This window comes from Medicago sativa, chromosome 5 (genome assembly GCF_051527215.1).
Source record: "Medicago sativa cultivar Bolivia chromosome 5, Bolivia_mono, whole genome shotgun sequence".
Lineage (NCBI taxonomy): Eukaryota > Viridiplantae > Streptophyta > Magnoliopsida > Fabales > Fabaceae > Medicago > Medicago sativa.
Window position 1 is genome coordinate 15257770 of NC_140753.1, and position 23494 is coordinate 15281263.

At 32.0% G+C, this 23494-nt stretch overlaps 3 protein-coding genes and 2 long non-coding RNA genes across 7 annotated transcripts; 3 read left to right on the forward strand and 2 right to left on the reverse strand.

Moving 5' to 3' along the window:
• On the forward strand, positions 1-5520 carry DCP5-L (decapping 5-like protein). 2 transcript variants are annotated; one of them, XM_085713857.1, is made up of 8 exons: positions 8-322; positions 1778-1878; positions 2951-3025; positions 3117-3638; positions 4410-4580; positions 4725-4832; positions 4935-5122; positions 5231-5520. In XM_085713857.1, the coding sequence occupies exons 1-7, from the start codon at positions 166-168 to the stop codon at positions 5118-5120; spliced, it is 1320 nt and encodes a 439-aa protein (XP_085569983.1). In that variant the 5' UTR covers positions 8-165; the 3' UTR covers positions 5121-5122; positions 5231-5520. The 2 variants fall into 2 exon arrangements, with proteins under 2 accessions (XP_085569984.1, XP_085569983.1); XM_085713858.1 differs by lacking the exon at positions 4725-4832 and having other exon boundaries at positions 1-322; positions 4935-5520.
• Positions 5521-5826: 306 nt separating this feature from the next.
• LOC146920427 (protein MODIFYING WALL LIGNIN-2-like) lies at positions 5827-8026 on the reverse strand. 2 transcript variants are annotated; one of them, XM_085713860.1, is made up of 3 exons: positions 7450-8026; positions 7142-7344; positions 5827-6177 (listed from the first exon to the last, which is right to left on the reverse strand). In XM_085713860.1, the coding sequence occupies exons 1-3, from the start codon at positions 7561-7563 to the stop codon at positions 5943-5945; spliced, it is 552 nt and encodes a 183-aa protein (XP_085569986.1). In that variant the 5' UTR covers positions 7564-8026; the 3' UTR covers positions 5827-5942. The 2 variants fall into 2 exon arrangements, with proteins under 2 accessions (XP_085569986.1, XP_085569985.1); XM_085713859.1 differs by having other exon boundaries at positions 5827-6180.
• A 591-nt stretch (positions 8027-8617) lies between these two features.
• LOC146920428 (uncharacterized) lies at positions 8618-10576 on the forward strand. Its single transcript, XR_015011785.1, has 5 exons — positions 8618-8760; positions 8989-9127; positions 9458-9588; positions 9713-9800; positions 10343-10576. It is a non-coding gene; the product is annotated as an uncharacterized LOC146920428 (long non-coding RNA).
• Positions 10138-21665, reverse strand: LOC146920429 (long-chain-alcohol oxidase FAO4A-like). Its single transcript, XM_085713856.1, has 3 exons — positions 21291-21665; positions 20249-20518; positions 10138-12175 (listed from the first exon to the last, which is right to left on the reverse strand). Exons 1-3 carry the CDS (start codon positions 21633-21635, stop codon positions 10319-10321), a joined length of 2472 nt encoding a protein of 823 aa, XP_085569982.1. The 5' UTR covers positions 21636-21665; the 3' UTR covers positions 10138-10318.
• On the forward strand, positions 12044-13499 carry LOC146920430 (uncharacterized). The gene is made up of 2 exons (XR_015011786.1): positions 12044-12181; positions 13161-13499. It is a non-coding gene; the product is annotated as an uncharacterized LOC146920430 (long non-coding RNA).
• Positions 21666-23494: the final 1829 nt, after the last annotated feature.

The window sequence follows — 23494 nt, forward strand, 5'->3', positions numbered from 1 at the left end:
ATTTCCCAACATATTTTCGAACAAAACAAAAGCAAAATCGAACCATTTTTTCATTACCAATGCGCGCCCGATAGAAAGAAACCCTAACATTCGAGAACATTCCTGTTCCCCCATATTTTCCTTCCATCTTCAATTCTTCATCGTGAACCTACCTCCACCTCAAGCATGGCGAATCAATCCAGCGCCAAAGGTTCTTCGTCGTCGAATCCTGCGGAATCGTACATTGGTTGTTTCATAAGCTTGATTTCTAACTACGACATTCGCTACGAGGGTGTTCTTTATTTCCTTAATGTTCAGGATTCTACCATCGGATTGAACAATGGTATGTTATCCGGTTTCTGTTGCTTGCTTTCATAGTACATGAAATGATTGATTCATGGTTTGTTACTTATTTTTATGATAATGCATTAATTTTATTTTTAATTCTGAGGATTTATTAGGATGAAGAAGAAATTAAATGATTAGAGCCATGTAGCACCGACACTTTTGATGAAAGGCATGTCGGGTGTCCAACACCGACACGACACTGACATATGTGATTATGTTCAATTAATTTGTTTTTACAATTTTTTTTTATAGGTGTCGATGTGTAAGTGTACATGTCAGTGTTTTGTCTCTTATCCGTGTTTCAGTTTGTGCTTCATAGGATTAGAGCGATTGTGGTCTTCAATTTGTATGAAATCAAATGTTTGAGAACATGTCTTTGGTTAAATTACTTTTTTTTATTGATAAATATTTTAGGCAAAAGGAATTGAACCCAAGTTGATACATACTTTGCAACTCTAGAGACTGAGCTTGCTGGTGAAATGTGATACTTTGTTTGGAATATGGAATTGCTCATAGATGATTTGCTTGAATTGTTAGTAGTGTCTGAATGCCTAAGGCTAATGATTGATGAAGCTGAAGAATTAATATGTTGATGATGACATGATTTGATACTTTTAGACAGTGTTGTTCAAAAAGCGGCTGTAGCGCTATTGCATAACCGAATTTGAATAAATCGCTATTATTCCACGATACACTATTTAGCAGATAATATTGTACAGTACCAGCTATAGCGACACTATCGCACTGTTGCGTAGCTGAATTTGAATAAGCCTTTATTTTCCGCGATCTGCAATTGACAACATTGCTTCAAGAAGAATTGGAATGTGGAGCAACTATCATTTCACTAAGATAGCACAGCACCACATAGTCATATTTACTAGTAATTATTCCATTTGGATAATCTGACCTTAGAATTAGTTCTAACATTTTTGACCGGTAATTCTTCCTTTTGGACACTCTTCACCTTCTTTTGCAATGTTTACATGCTAGAATTTGCAACTCTACTATTATTGTAGACTTGAAAGGATAGAGGTGTGTGAAGATTTCTTTACGTTATGAAGAGTATGATTTCTTGATCTGATACACTTTACTTAAGACCCCACTTCCATTTCTCTTTTTTTTCACTTCTGTTGCCATGAGTAATAAACATATTACAAGCATTGATAACAAGTGCATGTATCACGGCCTTGGCACAATGAAGATTTGTAAATGTCAGCAGGACTTGCAATTGAAAGCAGACTTGTAGGCTATTGATGTTGTCAGTATATTTTTATTTCATAGGCATTAATACAAGTATGCTATGGTATGAGTATCCTCGTGTGACTTATGTAATTTATTTGTTTGACATATATATGTTTATGTCTTAAATTTAAGGTATTTAAGGTGTTAGTAATTGTTTAATGTGGAAGTTCCTTTCTAACTTGGAGATCCTTGTGGTATGTTATTGCAGTTAGATGCTATGGAACAGAGGGGAGAAGAAAAGATGGTCAACAAGTACCTCCAAGTGACAAGGTTTATGAATGCATTCTTTTCCGAGGAAGTGACATTAAGGTAACTATATTATCATTATTTAACTGGTTTGCAATTTATTGTTAATAAGAGAAATAAGCATATGATGAAATATTTCTGATTTATTGCTTAGAACATCTCACCCCGCATAGGGGAGTTAATAAGGCTTGGCTGATGTTGTTGTATTGCTGTGATATATCTTAGTTTTGAGGTTTTAAAATAATATTATAATATATGAATGATTTCTGATTGAGGCTTTAAAATTTGTTGTCCCTAGTTCGTTTATGCAACTTTTCACTAATCATAATCTTTTACTCAATAGATTGATGTGTATGGTTTTCTTGTTAAGTATTGCTCAAATTCAGGTTCTTGGTGCAACTGATGTATTTTGGGGCCTTTGTAGTTTGTATATTATTTTCCTTTTACTTCTACAAAATTCTCCTTTTTAGGTTTATCATATTCTTTTTAATAGGTGATTTGCTTTATAAAACTCTCACCAAGAAGATTGATTCTCATCTGTTCTCAGTAAACATTCATCTACTTGGTTTCAAACAATGGCTTACCTGACATTTTTTGTATTCTTTAGTTCAGAGGTAGGGTAGTTGATGTCTAGCAGAAATATGATGAAGTTATAACGAAATTTTATCAATGAAAGCCAGCTGTTGAAGGCTTAATCGACTGATTGGGCAAATATCTCTTTATAGACTTTTGCTAGACATATAATTTTACCACACAACTGATGAGACTTAAGTCTATACAGAGTGGTGTTTTTCTCTTTCAAGTTTTGCTACACATATTATCTTTACTTTGATGGATCCATCTTAATATTTATATGGAATGTAGCTTATAAAAGTGAAGCATCAGCACATCAAGTCCGAAAGTCTAAAATAATAAAGCATAGAGAAATGGACTGCTTTCCATTAAACAGTATTATGAAGTTTTGATTCATTTCGCTTTAAAGAGTGTAATCATAGGTGTATATGTATATGTTGGTCACCATTAGTGGCAGTGAGACAGTCATTTGGTGACAAGAATTTGAGCTGTATGCAGGACGAATATGCTTATCTAAGCTGTGCATGTCCATGTCCATGTCCTTAAGTTTTTATCATTTCAGGATTTGCAGATCAAGTCCCCCTCCACATCTGGCCGGGCAAAAGAGCAGATAAGTAGTGATCAAGCTATTATGCAGGTTATATACATATTCAAATTATCTACTTATTAATGAATTTAATGTTTGTTTTACATCTTTAAATCACATGCCTTTTTCTTTTTTTTTCCAGTCACAATATTCTGGGGTGCTAAGTTCTCCAGTGGCCCCAGTTTGCGGGAGAAGTTTGACGGAATCGATTCAAAGGCAAGATAGTCCTGCGAATTCAAGCAAAGCCCTACCTGTTGGGTGGCCTTCTCATCAGTCTGTAACTGAGATGACACGTATGCCTTATTCTGTGTCTGTGACTACTGATGCATCAAACACACCTTCATATTGTTCACCTCTACAAGACATAAATTCTGTGGAAGGTCAAATAACTGGAAAGATTTGTCCTTACCTAAGTCCAATTTCTCCTCAATATTCTGTCCATAATCCTGGTTCTTCAATTGTGGATTCTACTTTAGGTCCCTTGCCAACACCTCAATCTTTGTTAACTTCTGATCAATTTGCTCACCCTAGAGAACAGTTATTAACACATAATTTGAACCCTAATTGGAAGGATATGGGTTCACTGCCTCTAACTTCCTCTGTACCAATGCCTTCTCCAGCATTTCAATCACCATTGCAGCATCTACCAACCTCTGTGCACAAGGTTAGTAAATATACTCATTTGTTCTTTTTGTGGGTGGTGCAGGTGGGGTAGTGTGAGGCAGGATACCGTAGTGCATGATATCAATAACAATGACTTGTTTTTTGCCTGTTTCTGAAACCAGAATTGCATGCAGATTGTTGTATATTATGTGTTTCTTAATACTGAGTGGAATTTTAAGAATATTTATCAGGAACGCTCAGCCTTACATAGTTTTCGTCCATTTCTAATTTTAATGTTTTTTTTAGATTGAATTGTAGATATTGCAGGATGTGGATGGTGTTTTAAGAGACAAGGATATTTTCACTATTAAACCGCACTTATATGGGACAGAAAATGGAAAATTAATAAATAAGATAGTTTGTTTAACCAAATACCAAATTAACATCGTAACATATTTGCTTAGTTTTGCCCACTGATTAGTGCTTTTGAAATTGTACAAAACTTTATCATTGTTCTCTGCTCACAGGTTAACAACAAATTGCATGAGTTTTGTGTGTGTTCTCTCAAATACTGTTTATATAGGTTTTACGGGTTGCATGAATTTAGTAGTTTACCTATCACAGTATCAGGGTGAAAACACGGCTAGTTTCAGTATTTACTACTTAACACATTACCATTACCAATTAGGATAAATTTCAATGCTTGCGTGATAACTAACTAGTATATTAAAATATTATGATAACTATTGGTACATATTTAAGTTTAGTACGAATACATTTATTCATTTATGTGTGCTAATATTCTTAGTATTGGTGTTGTTCTTTTTTGCAGGCTGAATACTCAAGTCCACACTTTACTGAAGAGTTTGATTTTGTAGCTATGAATGAAAAGTTCAAAAAGGACGAGGTATGGAGTTCTCTTGCAAAGGCAACCACAAAAATAGAGGGAGTGGAAGACTTTGAGTTTCTCAATTTGGGTGAACGAGAATGTCACCAATTAAAGGTAGGACATGGTTATGGTATGTTTGCTTTTGATGATAATTTTATCCACTTGATTTGTTGAGAGGAACATGAACTATGGAACATGCTGTTTGTGGCGGTATAAAACAAGTTGTATTTGAACTTGAATGAAACTTATTACTTGCAGTCTGCATACAAAAAAGATGACTTTTTTGACACAATTTCTTCTAACTCTATGACTCGTGGTCGTGGGTCAAGGAATCGTTTATCTGCAAGAACAAGACAGGATACTGAGGTCTGTACCTGTACATGTACATGCATTAGGAACAGAAATTTCCGAGTGTAAATTACTCTTAAACTATTAAGTAAATTGACATGTTTACGTGTTTATTTTCAGAGATTTGGCAATTTCCACCAGAGGCCTAATGCAGGTTATGGTGATTATGGCGCTGAACGCGGTGAGAATTTCAGGGGCTATGGCTATGGTGATTATGGTGCTGGACGCGGTGAGAATTTCAGGGGCTATTTGGGAAGGGGTTATGGTTATGGCGGGAGAGGGCATGGACCAAACTTTCCTTTCTAGTGGTATCCCTATTTTCTGTTAATATCCTGTCTTCCGAATCATCCCGCTAAACTTCCCTTTATTTTCTGATTGATCTTTGGCTCTATGCCAATGGTGTTTACATATTTTAGGAGCTTTCATGGTTGAATGGTGGAGTTTCAAACTTTCAAATTACAGCCAAGTTCATGTATTACTTTTGGGATCATGATCTGGTGTTTGGCGTCTACTTTTAAGCAATTACTGTCTATATGTCTATAAAGCAATCAGTATCCAGTGGAACAATGGATCATTTTTCTTCTTAGTTTTAAATTTTTATATGTTGAGATGTGCATATCAATTAGTCAGCGGTTCAAGTAATCTTGGTAGATGACAGGATTCATTCTTATATTGAGAATTGAAATGGAGTATTACTGTAATTGTATGACCTGGCCCAGTTCATAGAATCATCCCTTTTTTTAGAGCTAAATTATAGTAATTCCTTGCGTGGCCTTTGACTTGTAGGAACATTTAAATTAAACAACAATTAATACAACTGGGCATCTTTAAAAAAAATAAAATAATAATAATAATACAACTGGGCAGTTGAAAATTAAATATACAAAACAATTACATATATGCAGGTGGGATCTAAAATGGGTTCCTATATGAGGTAGTCACCAACTACTCGTAGAGAATGTGTGCAAATGAAGTGTCTCTTTGTCCAAAAATAAAGTTATTCCATAGGACATTGGATAAGCCAGTTAATGAATATTTGTATGCCTTGGATCCTTCTCCCTACAACTTGTAAGGCATCTTAGTGTACAGTTTCCTAGAATAAATTCTATAATCTAATTTTAATTTTTGTTACCCCATTTGTGCATGTATTTTGCGATCTTGGTCGGCTTGATTAACTTTTATTGTTGAAAAAGATGAACCAATTGCTGAGCCTATTGTAACTAGAATCAATATGGCTGAGCCTGCATAAGTTCCTCCTTTGACTAAATAGCATTCACCATTCAACCAACCTGCCCCATAGGGTTGCCTTTTGCTCATGCTTGTTGCAACAATTAGTAAAATAACTGTAACTCCAAAGCTAAGCCTGCTAAGTATGACCATTACCAATTTTAGATTTATATTGAGCGTATCTAAAAGTCAAAATATTCAATCTAATATATTTAGCATATTTCAAAGGGAATATAAAACTGCCAATTGGATTGGCACATCTAGTCCAACCAAATTTATTGATCAATTATAAGTAAATTTTGTCATTGATATTTATTAAGATCAACGGTTCTTTTTGCCTTTCCTGGAAATTTTCTGTCTTACTTTAGTCATGTTTGCATACATAACTTAACTAACGCTTATGTATAAGTTATTTTTATAAAAAATAAATAAATAAAGTCGAATTGTTTTTATATAAACTATAAACCATTTTTATAAACTATCATGAAGAGCTTATATAAATAAGTTGAAACAACTTATGTTTATGCTCGAAGTTGTTTTTATAAACTTTTTCAAATAGTCTCGCAAATGTTTATGCAAGTAAGTTAGTTCAAATAAACCAATCGAAACAACCCTTAATTTCAACTTCTTTTGGATTTAATCTAAAGGTTTAAATTGTTTTTTTTTTCAAGGAGAAATATTTTTGGCATTTGAAGGACAAACAATATCTAGAATTTGAGACAGACCAACTGTCCCATGTTAAATTTGGTTTTTTCCGATCTAAAGATGATTCATCTTGCCAACCTGTGGCCAGTAACAGCAAGCCACATGGCACCAATATAATAGAATACTATAGTTTTAACTTCACCAAAAACCAGAACAAACCAAAAGAAAAAATATACCAACATGACAACTAGATTGTATGGTGGCATGTCGCTTTTTCTAGAACTTGGTTACGTTAATCAAACTTTAGAGCAAATATGTCAATTTCTTATACGCAAATAATGATAATAAGCAAGCCAATAATTAACCTAGCATTCTAGTTTCTTTCATAAGTCTGTAATTATTGAATATGAAGTAACAATTAACACTAAATATAACAAAAAAGTTTGATAACATACCAAGAGATCAAAATTAGAAACCTTGCAATGAAAGGTAGCTTGTATTGTGCATTTCTTTTCCTTCTTGAACAAGAATTCTTGAACAACATAGAATTACCAATAATTTGAGCAAAAAATAAACAAACCAAAGCTGCAATACCTAATCCAAATGCTTGGCTTGATGGCAAATAACATAGTTTTCCATTCCATCTAAGATCATCCATCTGCAAAACAAACAAAACAAAATAAAAACTCTTAATTTCAAAGACTTAATAAATGAATTAATGTGAAGAAGAATTCATATGAAATATTCAATATGCATGAACTACCTTGTTCTTTGTAATTTCCGACGCTATACATAGAGTGAATGAAACCAAGCCAAGAAAAATAGAGATGATGATGGAGAGAATCAATGCATCTTTGCATTTAGGAGGGGTTTCCATGGTGTGAGGTGATTGTGTTTGTGAAGAGAGAATAGGGAATATGTATTGGAAATAAGTTACTCAAGAAACAAAAAGATGAGTTGGTGCCTTGAAAGTTTTCCATTCTCTTTTTCTTTGAGTTCCTTCCTTTGTGATAGTTGTTGAAGCTTCCTTCCAAATTTGTCTATCATTGTTTTGAATGAGATACCATTCCTAATTGCATGTATCCTGTTTTTATTAGGAAAAAACCAAATTGAAAACTTTCCTTTTTGATTTGATGCTAGCTAGTCAACAACTTGGTGTAATAGGGTTATTGCCAAGATACAAATAGATGGCTAAGAGTCAGAATCTCCTCTAAACGGTGACAAAAAAATACACCTAATATAGTATAATATAATAATAATAACACAATAATGTTGCATATAAACAACAACAAAATCACATGTTACAATTAGGATTAGGAGCAACTAATTTTATTAAGTACATAGTAAACATGATAATCAACTCCTTAAATAGATCTTAATATCTTGACAAAATAGATCTATAGACAAAATAATAAAATCACATAAAATTCATAAAGAAAACTATGAGGTAGGTTCAAACTCGGTGACGTGTCTAACCTAACAATATCAACATTTCTATTTGAGCTAGACTTGTAACCAATTTTAGCTCCTAAAATTATAGGTCAAGAATGGTCAAATGCAACAATAATCGTAGAGAAAAGGTTTCATACAATTGGGAAAAACCAAATCCACATATCAGATATATAAAACCCTTGATAAGAGTTTATAAAGAGGACGCACTCATCACTTTATAAAACGATTTTGTAAGAATAAGTTAGAACCTTATTTCAACACACACTCACATTTTTATTAAAGTATATATAATAACTTACAACCTTTACAGGTAGGCTTTTATTATTTCGGTTCATGCGGTGAAGGTTCTCTTTTTATGCCACTTATGACAAAAGAGAAGTTTCATATCTCTTTATGATTAGGTCACTGTGGGGCCCACATTGAATTGAATGGAAGAAAAAGTTTTCTGAAAAACTAAAAACAAAGGTGTTACCTTTGATAATTGTAGTAATTTCCATGACCCTCTTATGTTTTTAAGGTTCTTTCTTCAATGTTTCACTCTTTAATTGCTCAGATTCGATTCCATTCAGAAACATGTTGGCTTGTAATGAAAGAAAGCATCTTAAACATATTGTAATAATTTGTAAGTTCCATTTCAATTTCAATTTGACTTTGATTTGTTTAATTGTAGAAAACCCAATTCCCAATTTAATATGCTTTGGATTCTAAATGCTTAAAAATTGTTGCTTTTGATGATTTTAGAGATAAATAATCAACATGGCTTGTAAATGGGTGCTTCAAGAATAATAAATAATCTATTTTTTTCTTCTTCTTTCTTCTGGGTCATTTTGTGGTTTTCTTGTTGATGAAGATTGCAGGAGTATCATTATCAACTGGTGCTAGTGTGCTACTATCATTCAATTTGTAAGAGCCCTTTAATTTTCAATGAAATTGGCCCTTCACCAATCACCAAAAACAGATAAGGATGCTTTTTCTGTTGGTGCTATTCAGTTAGAATCACTTACCTTATTTTTGAAGTTACATAAAAATGTTCTCTTTTACAAGTTGTAGGTAGTTAACAACCTTATTTATTTCTTTATTAGTTTTTGGCATGTGTTGGTATTGAAGATTATAAACTTGTATTTCAGTATGTTTATAACACTATGAATAAATTACTGAGGTTATTTTGGGGTTTGACTGTTACAACATGAGAAGAATATCTTATCTTGAAGAGTAGCTAGTAACACTTGACATAAACATTTGTCTTTTTATTTGATTTAGAGTGCTTTCGGTGTTGATCAGTTCATCTTTGTTGATTATGTGTCTGATTCTTTGTTTAGGAACTATCATGACTGCTAATTGTAGAATCAAACTTAATGTAAACCAAAAGGACAATGTTACATATTTCATATGGTCTACTAACTTGTTTAACTGGCAAAGAATATTATTCATGCATATAATGCATTAAAAGGTAATGTTTGCTTTCGGTTGATTTTGTGAAGAAGTTTCTTTATGGCGAGTATAGGAAGTTAACAGTCATGCCATTCTAATTTTCCTAACCATTGTTTTTTCGTGCTGTTATAATTGTGTTGCAGATAATTGCAATGTTTAAGGTATGACAGCTGACTCATATGAATCAAAATAAGTATTGATCTGAGTTTCCCTTGATCGCGAAACTGTAGGGTAAATTTGTAAAATTGAATTCCTGTGTGTGTGCGCGCACACGCGCACACACATTTTTTGAGTAATTCTTTCATACTTAACATTTATTACTCTTTATAGTCTTAATTTTTTTAATTCAAAGTCAAAATGATGTTAGATATTATCTGTGATGTGCCAATACGTCATATTGTCCCTGGTTCATAGTTCTACTTTGAGGGCATGTAAATTTTATGCAGGTTTAAGTGAGCAACCTTTGGAAGTGTTATCTTTCTTTGTGCATAGATAAAAGTTGATTTCATATTTTTAACAAGCTTTAAAAAAATATTGAGGCTTTGCTATAAATATATCGTACATAAGATTTAGAACTCTGCCACTCTTTTTGAATTATTGAACAACTCTCTAAAATTATTGCAAACTTTCAAACTTTGTTTTTTGGGAATGCTGTGTTATTTGAGAAGGATTTTCTTCCTGATGCTATGGATATTTAGTGCATATGGGGTACAATACGTATACAAAAGTAGGAAAGATTTTTAATTTTTTCATTTACTTCTTTTCCTTTTCAGAACCTGAAGAACTGATTGTGCAGTGCAGTAAGCAATTGATTGAACAGTGATCATTGGATTCACGCCCAACGCTGTAGGAAAGACACTTGCATCTGCCACAAAAAGATCCTCCACTTCCCATGTCTCCCCTGTCTCCTTCACCACCGATTCCTTCGGATTAGATCCCATCCGACAAGACCCCATCTGATGTGCCGAGCACAAAGGCGTCGAAAGGTCTGTTAACGACCTTGAGCTTTCCTCTTTAACAAATTGCTCAAATTCATGGTAACTCGCGTTCTTTACATTTAAGGTATTTCCCTTGTTATGATGAGTTCCAATCTCTTCAGCGCCGGCTGCAGCCAGAATTCTCAGTACCTTATCAATTCCCTTCTGTAAATTCTCTTCATCAACATCTTCCATTTCATAACTTATACGACTTGGCGAATGCACATTTCCCGATCCTTGATCCCTTGCTAGTGCAAATATATGAGCTGTTCTTGAAAACTTTCGCATTCTATCTTTTATATCGCTTCCAGAAACCCACGGCATGACAATCGAGAATGTACCGGGATGCAATGCAGGTGTTTGGATCACCGCACCGTATCCTGATTTCTCAAACTCTGCAACAACAGGAGACATTGCTGTCATTATCCCTCCTTCGTAGCTCTTTTTCCATGTCTCGGGCCACACCTCAGATGCATCTGTAGGTTCTGCAGGTGCATCAGGGAAGTAGCCCCAGGCCATTACCACTGGATGAAGATGCAAGTTTCTCCCTATGTTGTTATTTTTTAATCCGCTTCTTTTAAGCAATGATGGAGTATTGATTGTTCCACAAGCTACAATTGTGACCTTGGATTCGACCACGCAAATGTCTTTACTTCCTCTGTATTCAAATTCAAATGCCACTCCTCGCGCAGTCTTTTCACCACTTCCTTTCTTTTTCTTATGCAAAACTTTCATCGCTGTACAACCGGGAAGAATCGCCCCATTGCCAGATTTCACCAAGTCCACCAACCATGTTTCCGACGTACCCTTCTTCTTTCCATCCTTACATCCCAAACAGCACCATCCACAGTAGTGATCAGACGAAGCATTCCTTGGAATGTTATTCACCGGATATCCCATTTCTTGACACCCTTTTCGCAAAATTGCGTTGTTGAAACCTTCCTCTTCTATCTCGGACTGAACTCCCATTTTCTCGCAAACAGCTTCCATAGCTTCTTGATACAATTCGCTTTCGAATAATTCTAGCCCGTGTTTTTCGCACCACTCTTTGCACACATGCTGAGGTGTTTTGATGCTTGCAGACCAATTGATTGCAGACCCTCCACCAACAGTTGATCCTGATAATATGAAGATATTCATATCATCAGTTGCAACCAAACCGCCAGATTGGTACATTTGATCCATTGTTGGTCCTTCAAGAAGAGAAAGATTGTTCCTAGCTGAATACCCTCCTTTCTCCAAAACCAACACTTTGTAACCGGCATTTGCCAGAATTCCGGCTACAACTCCACCTCCTGAGCCGGAACCAACTACCACAGCGTCACATTGTATAACTAAAGAAGGAGATGATAAGCTTGGAGCAGTTTTCTGTTTTCGACGGGTAACCGAGACAGGGAATCCAAATCGTCTTAGAGTGTCGACAGTGATGTCTCTCGGATAGTTGAGATGGACAAGCCCTTTGTAAAGAGGTCCTATGGCTTGTTCAGCATCATCATCACCTTCCTCAGAATCTTGTTTTTCTTTACATGTTCCATGTAAAAAATGGTTCTTTAACTGAGCTTTGAATTCTGGATCAGGTCCACAGTATCCAATTGCTTTCCATGAACAATTGTCTTCTGATTCATCTACCTGAAAGTAAGTGTCATGCAATGATGAGTACAATAGGTCATTTCCTAACAAAAAATAAAATCTTGTATTATACATTTAATAATATATGCTAAATCTTGTAAGCCCAATAGGGTCATTTAAATTTTTCTTGCATAACCAAGTTATGGTTCAAGTAATGAATGACATAGACTGAGACCAAGTCACTGGAATATTTAAATAAAAATATATAAAACATTATGCATAACCAAGTCATAAAATCATAGAACTGTGTAATTAAAATTTAAGTTCATTTTTTTTTTTAATTTTAAATATCAGCATGTTATGTTGGATGTATTAATTTAGAGAGCAACTTTTTTTCACTTTATTTTTTAAAAACCATGCATGATTCCAAAAGTGTTTTTTCGAACCAAAAACAAAATGTGCTTTTGTTCGAAAGTACACATCATGTGTTTTGATATACGGTGAAATGTCCTTCAACGCCCGGAGAGTTAAAGCTTATGTTTGTGGCTTTGGACTAAACTTGCGATCGTACCATAGAAATGAATAAGTTTTTTTTTTTTTTTCCTTTCGATTGCTCACAAGTCTCTCAAATTCTCGAAATTTCCTAAAACGTATGTGACAATCTGCCTTCCTGTTCTGATGTTATACCAGGACTCAACGGAAGATAACTTCTGAAAAGACAAAGCTATTGGAACTTAACTTTCGATAGCTTTACAAGTAATTTTGGAAATTTGGGAACGTATGAGCAATTAATGTAGTCCAAAGAGCAAAATTCAAGCTTATGGGCCATTGATATTTTTAACAACATGGCCCAGTTGTCACAATTGTAAGAAAATTGCTCTTCTCACAACAAAAAATGTTCACTCCCATACAAACTGATGAGTCATTAATTAGCTAGTTTTAGGATAATATTTAGTTTCGTTTTATTTAGATTTGGTTTTATTTTATTGCAATATTATTTCCTTTTTGAATTATTTTACTTCAATTGCATATTTTTATATTTCAGGAATGAATATTGGATGGATTGAGTCTTGGAGCAAAAGAAAGGAGTCTGGAGCTGATTTGGAGCAAAAATACGAAGATTCGGGAACAAAAATAAGTCTCCCTCAAGTCAGAAGCTTGGCACGGCCCGTGCCAACATGTGGCACGGCCGTGCCACCTCCCATAATCCCCTTTTGCTGCTTTTGCTTAGGACTTAAGCTACTCTGTTTTAGTTTTACCAAAAACCCCATGTAGTTGCTTAGATTTTAAGTCAAATGTAAACTATAAATAGAGTAGCCTCCCATCACAAACATTCATCTTTTGTTCTTGGAATAAAAGTTCACCTTTATTTTATTGTTATTTACTTTTATTGTCTTCTTCTTCTTCTCTATGTCTACAATGAACGTTAGTGAGTAGATTCTTCTTGTCTTGGGATTGTTGGATAAGTCTAATGACATAATCCTAATCAAACCAAGCCTTAAACCTTAATTTTATGTAACCCTAATTTCTAATCTAAATTCACCGTTTTAACATGAATTAACCATTATCAAACTGGAGAAGCGAAAGTGGAGGGTTTGATAATTGTTAATTCATTATCCCAAATATCAATTCATAAAACGAAAGTGGAGTTTTGATATTCGAACAAGTGAATTTAGACAAGGATTGTGAAACATGATAATAGTCTAGCAAACCTTGAGACACATAAAGTTTCGAGCTTCAAGGATTCCAAAGGCAATCACCCACGAAAATAGGTGTGGTTGTTGGAGGAACACACTCACTGAGACCGAAAGGAGATGTGATAGGCTAAAGAGAAACTTGTCTTTAGAAATTAGATCTAATGTAAAGTTATAGGTTTAAGGGTTTGTTTGTGAAGGATTCGTCATTATGATGAACCAATAATCCCAAGGCTCTTCTATTTTACTTTTGTTATTTTTTTAATTAAACAAAAATACAACTTCCTACTTTTTAAACTTTCAATCTAATCATTGGTTAAAAGTTAATTGAATTCATAACTCCTTGTCGGAACGATATCTTTTTATTACTACATCGGTAAACCGTGCACTTGCGGTATATCCCATCACAAACTGACCAAAATATCTCCTACGTGAGTTAACTCACAGAGGTTATAACCTACATGAGTTAACTCATGATGGGTTATAACCTACGCAAGTTAACTCACGTGCGATGTACCAATGTAGTGAACGTGACTTAAGTCATGTGGGAGGTATTTTCGAAAGTTTAGTTGGGAGTGAGCAATTTTTATGGGAGAAGAGCAATTTTCCAATTGTAAAAGCTCTAATAACTTGCTTGTATGACAAAAAAAAATACCAAGTTGCTTGATGCAAAGGTAGTATGAGGCAGAAGCTATAATATTATGACCCGTTCTTTTCTCATCGTATTGATTTCTTGCATGCCCTATATAGTTTATATTATATAATCTGAACGGCATAAACAATTCATAAAAACCTTCAAAACACTAGCCATCACAGGACAGAAAACCAAATTGCAGAATTATAGTGTAGTACAATATTCCTATAAATTTATGTGGATGACTATTTCTAAATTCTTGCATCATATCTGGGTATGTATACGTCATTTGCATGATTTGCTTAAATATTTGACACATGGAGGTGTAAATTAAAAACATCATAACATGAAAACAAAAATAAAAAGTTTAACATTCATGTCAAACATAGTTCCAAATACTTAAAAATAGTCTTCTTGGATTGCCTTATTTAAGCATAAATATTTGTGATATTATTTGAGAGAACTTATGAAAACATTTTATAACATGTAAATAAGTTGTTTTCAGCTTATTTCTATAAATCTTCTAGTAGAGCTTATGAAAACAGCTTATAAATTATATGAAAATAATTAGGACAATCATTTTAAAAAGAAGTCAATGCCCAATATGGCAATAAAATTGCACGACCATGTCGATTTTTTTTTTGTTGACAAAACGACCATGTCGACTTAGTCACTTATATTATCGGTATTTTAAAATAATCTTTAAAATGTTAATCTAGTTTGTCCATTTACACCTATTACTTGTTTATCAAATACGTTTATGATTTTATTCACTTACTTTCATAAGCATTGCCGATAATTTTTACATAATATATCAGTGTAGTCTTTGCAAATATCAATGGGGTCTAATCTAATTAAATACTATTATACAATTCTAGACCTCAAATTATATAGTGTCTGCAAATATCCTTATACTATTATTTAGGGTTCAAATTATATAGTACGTACTTATTTATTTAAATGGCTACCAACTTGGCAAGGATCAATTGTATGCGGTTTCCGGTTAGAGATCCAATTATTGAGAAAGTGACATAAATTCAATTTGAATTAGTTTTTTGATTGAAATACAAACATAGCTTATTAACTTATGTACATAAGTTAATACGCTATAAAGTAATATATATCAAGATTGAAATACAAACTATTAGTTCATAGCATATTAACTTACGTACAGCTCTTGTTAATTTTTTATAGGTAGGTTAAATTGGGAAAATTATTAATATTTTGAGGTGTAAGAGTACTTCTGTTATGTGAAAAAATATTAAATAAAATGTTATATAATTATTAATAAAATGTTATATAATTATTATAAAATTATTTTAACTTTAAATATTCTATAATTGTATATTTTTTTACTAGTTCTCTAACTGTTTGTTAAAAATTTTACTAGTTCTCTAACTGTTTGTTAAAAAGTTTATTTAAATTATTATTTAAATTTTATAGGTAGGTTAAATTGGGAAAATTATTAATATTTTGAGGTGTAAGAGTACTTCTGTTATGTGAAAAAAATATCAAATAAAATGTTATATAATTATTAATAAAATGTTATATAATTATTATAAAATTATTTTAACTTTAAATATTCTATAATTGTATATTTTTTTACTAGTTCTCTAACTGTTTGTGAAAATTTTTACTAGTTCTCTAACTGTTTGTTAAAAAGTTTATTTAATTTTACTAGTTCTCTAACTGCTTGTTAAAAATTTTACTAGTTCTCTAACTGTTTGTTAAAAAGTTTATTTTACTAGTTCTCTAACTGTTTGTTAAAAAGTTTATTTATTAAAAAGTTTTTAAATTATTATTTAAATTATAGTAGATAAACTCCTTTTGTTGAAATTTGGGGCTTAACTCATCCTTACAAAATCGGCTTATAAGGTGAGAATTGTCTCCTCTATATAAACTCTTATCAAGAGTCTTATCTATCCGATGTGTGGGACTTGGGTTTTTCCCAATACACCCCCTCACGCCCAGCACTCGTTGGGCTTGGTGCGTGAATCAGTAGGTGGCCCTTGAATTCGACAAGCTCTGATACCAAGTTGAAATTCGGGGCCTAACTCATCCTTACAAAACCGGCTTGTGAGGTGAGGATTGCCCCCACTTATAAACACATTGTCAGGCCATCTCCTAACCGATGTGGGACTCTTAACACCTTTCTACTCAACTTGAAAAAAATGAATGACATCGAGTATATGTTTATGTGAGCATTTTGAAAAGTGATTCTAAGTGAATTTGATTTCGTTAAAATAGAATTTGAAGTGAAATTATTCTGGCATATGTCTATCTATGAAACACATATACATATACATATACAGATACAATACGAAAACCGACACGGATAATAATTTAAGAAAATTACATTATTAAGTGTAATTATAGGTGTCGGTGTCAGACATCAATAGTGTCCGACTCCAGAACACACTTAATCGGAGGAGTGTTCTATAGTTGACACAGAAAGGACACTGTCTTACAGGTTGAATTGAATGCAGCTGGGCCGTGGGAGTTATTAAGTACTTTGAGAAATAGCCAATTAGGGCAGAAAGCTTTTGATCTTAGTTTATATTTTTATTTGTACAAAAAAGAGAAATCTTAGTTGTTTTATACCACTTCATCATGTGGGACAAATAGGGGCCTATGTAATTGATTGTAAGAGAAATGCTACCATCACACTCTCTAACACACTCCTATAACACACTCCAATAACATAAAGCCACGTCATCCATTTTTTTAACTCCTTTACCTGATGACCGGTTCTACAGGTGGAAGGAAAATAACATTATTTGTTTTTTACTTTCTTTTTTATAAATTCAATTCAACTGCTGGTTCGTCATCTCCAAGGGGTCATGAGCTGCAACCACAACCCATTTCTCTGGCCAACATATTTCTTTGTCGTGAGTTTTCCTGTTAACAGGGGTTAAATCAATTTTTATATATGGATTCCGTCCTTTTTTATATAATATGGGTTCCATTCCTCTCACAAAAATAGATATAGGTTATGGGTTATGATTACATGAGTTTAATTCATCTCATAAAATAGAATTGTGAAGGATCCATATCAAAACATAGGTTTAATTTCTTTTGCAAGCTTTCCTGCAAATGAATCGATTCCATATTCAAGCCAATTAGTTGAAAATTTATTTAATTTATTTTCTTTTGGTCTAAGGGCAAAGATTAAATTGGCTAGTCGTGTGTTTTGGGTTTTTTGTTTTTTCATGTCTTGTGGTTGAACACTTTGATTTGCTGTGCCAAGGGAGTTAAGCAGAAGAATAAGCCTAAAACTGCAGAGATGATTTTGTTGAAGGTGAGTGTGGAGAAGATGAGTGGTTTAAGTCCAGATGAATAAAAAAAGAAAAAAGAAAATAATGTCTCTCAAATTCTATCCGGTAACCAAGTTAATGAATTAAAGAAAAGGGTGAGTTGGCTTGATGTCATTAGAGTGTGTTATAGGAGTGTGTTTGAGAGTGTGTCCCTAACATTTCTCTTGATTGTAAATATGTGACCTTTATTATACATACGACTATTTACATTAAATGGATGGCTTTTGAAATGGACACATCATCCGTTTCCTCCCACTTGATCTACGTTAGTTAAATTAATAAAGTTGGAAAAAAAATATTTTTTATTTTTTATGGAAAAAACTTTTTTATATTATTATTAAATGAAATTTAAATATCTTACTAAATGACGCATGATTCATTCTCTATTTAACGAGACCCCTCAAAAGTCCTCGTGAGCTTAGCTCAGTTGGTAGGGACATTGCATAAAATATGCAAGGTCTGGGGTTCGAACCCTGGCCACCACAAAAAAAAAAAAAGACCCCTCAAAAAAAAAATTACAAAACAATATTGCACAAAAAAAAATCTATATAATTTTCACCAAAAAAAAATGAAGATATTAATCTTTTGACACAAATAAAAATGAAGATATTTTATTTTAAGGAAATAAAAATGAAGATATTTTGTCAAAAAAAAATGAAGATATTAAAATTGTGATTTATATAAAAAAAATTAGGTTTACAGGTTAGGATTTATCATCTATAACATTTTTTAGTGAATGCTCGTCATCTATAATATTTTTTTTTTTGACGTTAGTCATCTATAATATTTTAATCAAAAGTTATTGTAAAAAAAATCAATAGTTAATTATTTTTCCTTTATTAAGAAGAGACTCACTTTAGAGAATAAATACAATTACTGTTTATTATTTTTTCCTTTAGAGAAATATTCACATGCAGATGTATTCAAGTAGCGTACGTACGTCTGAATAAAATGGTTGGTTGAATAAATGAATTGTCCCCAATAAATACTTTTAGGGTCCTGCTAACCGGTGCCTGCGGGGCACTGGTTAAACATACCATAAAAGAGAATTATTACCATAAAAGGAAATTGTTTTTGAATTTATTATAAATTAATTACACGATTTCAATGCATTAACTACTATATAATTTCTTTTTTCATATCCTTAACCAGTGCCCCGGAGGCACCGGTTAGCATTTCCCATACTTTTAACAAACATTTCACAATCCCTAAAAAATAAAACATTTCACACCTTGTAAAAAAAAATTACAAACCTCTCACAAAAAAAAAATGTCATAAAGAATACAAAAATTACTCCAAGTACGTTTTAACAATAACAAAGTAAACTAGAGTTCAATAATAAAATTTAATTATTATTATAAAAAGCATATCCTTAATTTAAACTCTATAATTAAATTTTCACAACACATTTAAAAAAAAATACAAAAATGGTAGATGTTTTTACAGTAAATATATTTTAATTGTCCTCGTGAGCTTAAGTCAGTTGGTAAAGACAATGCATAATATATACAAGGTTCGAACCCAAAAAAAAGTAAATATATTTTAAAGCACACAAATTTCATTTGGGTTTCTTGTGGAGCAGGGTAGGGTAGTATTGGATTTAAGAAGGTACGTGTACACGACGACATCATAGATTGTGGATGAAGTGAAATAACCCGTGATTTTGGCGAAAAATATGATACTTCCATTATGGGTCATGTGAATTTGAGTTTCAATTGACTTTAATGTGTAAACACTCTTCACTCATCACTTTCACCAACCCAATCTCAACTATATGCAAAATGCAAATACTACCAACTATATATGCAATTTATTACCCCTTTTCAAATTTTAAGTTTCATCTATTATTTTCTACCACTCTTCACTTAAAACTTGCAAGTTGCACTATCTTGTTTATATTTGTACTACGTGTATCATCTTTATTTTTAAGTACTACGAAAAGTCAGCAGGAAGAATTAATGTAATTAGCTACCTTGTTTAAATTAAGGGCCCCCCTAATTTAAATCTTTGATAGTTATATTGCTTAGATAGATTTTTAGTTTTTTGGTATTTTCTTTGCCCACTGCTTTTGGCTGCTGTATGTATGTGGCTATTTTTCTACCAAACACATAGTTAAGAATGTATAATATTACTAATTATTATGCATGGTACATATAATTAACACAAAGTGACGAAGGTAGAAAAAAGGTGTCATTTGGGGAACCATGCATGTGGCTCGTGGAAAACGTAGTATTTAATAAAATGTGGAGTACAAACTATTGATTGTAAGCCCCATATAGATTTTAGTCACAAAAATAAAGCCCCATATAGATATCACTATAATGAATATGGCAACACATAACAAACTATAGTAATAGCAAAAAGATGTATACCATTAAAAATTTACTAAGAAAAAACAAGAAAGAAAACACCACAAGACATAAATACTTTATAGTATATGTTAATATTTAATTTTATGCATCCATGCATGGTATTATTAATTATATATTACCTGAGTGAAGAAGATTAGGAGAGTGAGAAGTTTGATTGTTCTGAACAACATTCTAAGGTGACGAAAGAAACTTAGAGACCAAGATTGCATAATCTGTTGGCGTTTGTGTAGAGGTAAATCAGGGAAAGTGTGTATAAAAGGGAACTTTGTGGATAAGCAACCCATGCCACATAAAATTATTGTCCCTAACCATGTAGACAGAAACCATAACACCAACTTTAGTACCATTGTCATTGGATGAATCAGTCTCTCACTTATTATACCCCCAAGCTGCACATAAACAACCCAAACCAAAACATTAATTCATACAACATACACTAAAATCATTTTAATTTAGTTTGACTATTTTTATCATAATTCCTTCTAATTAAAAATATATATCATTAATTTTAAAAGGGCATAATAATTTCAAGAATATATATTGTATCGACCAATCCACAATTGCGATACTTTATTAGTTAACTGTGAAAAATTGTAGTCATCATGACGTTTGTTACAAGAAATGTAAGTTGAAGTTCATGCAGTTGCAGGTTTTATATGATTCAAATTCACTACAAAAAAAAAAAAAAAAATTATTACCAACAAAATTTAAGACATAAAAATATGTATCTTTAATTCTGTCGTTAAATATTAAAATCAATATCAAAGCCTATTTTTTTTTTTTTTTATATCAAGTTTTTGTAAGCCTATTTTTTTTTTATTATATCAAGTTTTTGTAGACAATTTTTAAAGAAAAAATAGCACTGAAATAAATACAACTTCGAGAGATTATACTAGTATGTTTTTAGCATTATTGAATATGTAATAAAAAAATCTATTTTTAATTCCACTATATATAAAAACTTATATGCAAAAAATAAACTAAAAATCGTGATTATATATGTATATACATACATATGTGTTTTCTAAAAAAATGTAAATATATATATGTAATAAATATATAGGATATATTAAATAATTTTAACCGGGGGTTTAAGAGAAAAAATAATAAATTGAAAGATTTATGAGTTGCAGCTAGCAAGGTATATATGGGAAAATATACACGTTCAGGTGTTCCAGCCATGGAAGCTGAAATACGGTAGAAGGTAGCAGCGGATTCGTCGTCGTCGGAGACAGGAACAAAGTCATTGATAGAAGGCAAGATAGTATCTGAGAGAGCAGTGAGGGTTTTCATCTGCCTAACAGAAAGAGAGTTTGTGAGAGTTTTTTGTTTCTCTCTTATTTCTCCTCCACCTCCTTCTAAAAGAAGTTTTTGTGTGTCAATACTACCTAGCTCAACCACTGTGTGATCTTTTCCTCCCAATCTGAAACTATCCTTTCTAAAGCTACCCTTCCTAAAGCTACCACTTTTTATTTGGTTTCCACTATTACTATTCTCCATGTCCATGTTGCTCTATAATGCTTCCTTGCTTTTGATGGAAAAACCATACCCTCGATAGTTTCTTTTTATAGGCAAGAAAACAAAGGAAATTTGAAAAGAATAAAAATAATTATATATTTATATCATGGAAAAGGAAAATAGCTTGAGAGAGAAGGGACAGAACGAGGGTTACCACCAACCACGTAGAAGAATACACTATTAAAGCATTTTTGATAAAACGTTCTAAGAAGCATATGGATATATTTAGCTTGAAATATTTTTTTATTAATAATATAATTTAATGAATATACTATATTAATGTATAATTATTTTACACATTTTTTTTATGGGTCTGGAATTTGAATCATAGACCTTACATATATTATGCATTATCCTTACCAACTGAATTAAGTATTTTATTTAAAAAGTATAATTTTTTAATCTCGTAAAAAATGTAATATTTTACTAAAAAAAACTGTAACAAATAGACTAAGAAAAAAATAGACTAAGACAAATAGATTAATAATAGTTGTTAAAACAATTAATTTAATATACTTTATTTTTTTTACAATTAACTTAACTCGATTAATAAAGACAATACATAATATATACAATGATCGAAATTTAAACGTCGAGAATATCTTCTTTCATTTTAAATATGTGAGTTTAACCGCTAAGCAACTTGAAAAAGCATTTTGTGCTGACTAAAGAAACTAATTGATACACGTGTTTTGAAAAGAAGATTGAGTGGGTTTACATGATGAATCAATCGAGCCAACAGTTCAACTACTAAACTCACGAGTCAAATTGACTGTTGATGACGTGTATTTTTTCCATCAAAATAATGAGTTTTAATTTTCCATTTAAAAACTGATTTGCTGTTTTAAATTTTACTTTTTTTGGATTTTCGTCCATCTTACTATCTTAGTGTTGGATCATTGTTGTTGGTGTGCTATTCATTTTTTTTTTTTTAAGTTTGAGGTTCGAACCCCGGATCTTGTATATATTATGCATTGTCTCTAGCAATTGAGTTAAGCTCACGAAAACTGATGTGATATTAATTTTTTTTTGGTTACGATGTGATATTAATTAATAACATGACAATGTTTTGTGTTATTAATTAATAACAAGACAATGTTTAATAGATATTTCTCCCTTCATTTTTTTCTTTTGATGTTTTAGGACTTTAATTATATTCTAAAATATTTGATGTTTTAGAATATTTAATATTTTTTTTTCTTAAGTTTATCCTTATTGAAAAACATACCATAAAACTATTAAAGAGTTGTGACATTTGTATAATAAGGACATTTTAGTCCAAAACATACAAATATTTAGGTACTTTAATTACTCCTCAAGACTTATGTCAAGAGTTAAAACATCAAATGATAAAAAAAATGGAGGAAGTAATTTTTTGATACAAATATTTAGTATAGTCATATATACTCTGTCACATCATTAATAAACATGTCACATAAACAAACAAAAAAAAATCTAAAATTAGGAAGAGAGTGGAAAATTTATTAAAAAAAAAAAGTGAAATTGAAGATTAAAAATTTGACTTTCAAAATGAGGGACAAAATCTTCAATTTTAAGAAAAATAAAAGTACATTTAAACTTTATATTTTTCATTAATGACACATGTTGTTAATATTTCTAAGGAGTTTTTTTTAACAAAATTGTGCGGAGAATTTTTTTCTTGGTGTCAGGTCTTGAACTTAGTTTCTCAATGAGAGAAACTCTCAATCAAGTGACGTCTTAGGATAACGTTTATGTTTAAGTTTCTCTTTCTTTTTGTTGGTTTTTTTGCTGGTAAGCCATTAGTTGTATCATTTTGTTGCCTAGGCTTTTGGTTGTTGTTGTTGTATCATTTTTTGTGCGTTTTT

What these genes read in the sequence shown, in the direction of transcription:
- DCP5-L (XM_085713857.1), top strand. Translation starts at nt 166, where the DNA reads ATGGCGAATCAATCCAGCGCCAAAGGTTCTTCGTCGTCGAATCCTGCG. An exon ending in TACCATCGGATTGAACAATG is followed by an intron (nt 323 to 1,777) that starts GTATGTTATCCG and finishes ATGTTATTGCAG; the next exon opens with TTAGATGCTATGGAACAGAG. An exon ending in GTGATCAAGCTATTATGCAG is followed by an intron (nt 3,026 to 3,116) that starts GTTATATACATA and finishes TTTTTTTTCCAG; the next exon opens with TCACAATATTCTGGGGTGCT.
- LOC146920427 (XM_085713859.1), bottom strand. Translation starts at nt 7,563, where the DNA reads ATGGAAACCCCTCCTAAATGCAAAGATGCATTGATTCTCTCCATCATC. An exon ending in CGGAAATTACAAAGAACAAG is followed by an intron (nt 7,345 to 7,449) that starts GTAGTTCATGCA and finishes TTTGTTTTGCAG; the next exon opens with ATGGATGATCTTAGATGGAA. An exon ending in TTTCTAATTTTGATCTCTTG is followed by an intron (nt 6,181 to 7,141) that starts GTATGTTATCAA and finishes GGTCATACTTAG; the next exon opens with CAGGCTTAGCTTTGGAGTTA.
- LOC146920429 (XM_085713856.1), bottom strand. Translation starts at nt 21,635, where the DNA reads ATGGACATGGAGAATAGTAATAGTGGAAACCAAATAAAAAGTGGTAGC. An exon ending in TGGCTGGAACACCTGAACGT is followed by an intron (nt 20,519 to 21,290) that starts GTATATTTTCCC and finishes GTTTATGTGCAG; the next exon opens with CTTGGGGGTATAATAAGTGA. An exon ending in TCCTAATCTTCTTCACTCAG is followed by an intron (nt 12,176 to 20,248) that starts GTAATATATAAT and finishes ACTTACTTTCAG; the next exon opens with GTAGATGAATCAGAAGACAA.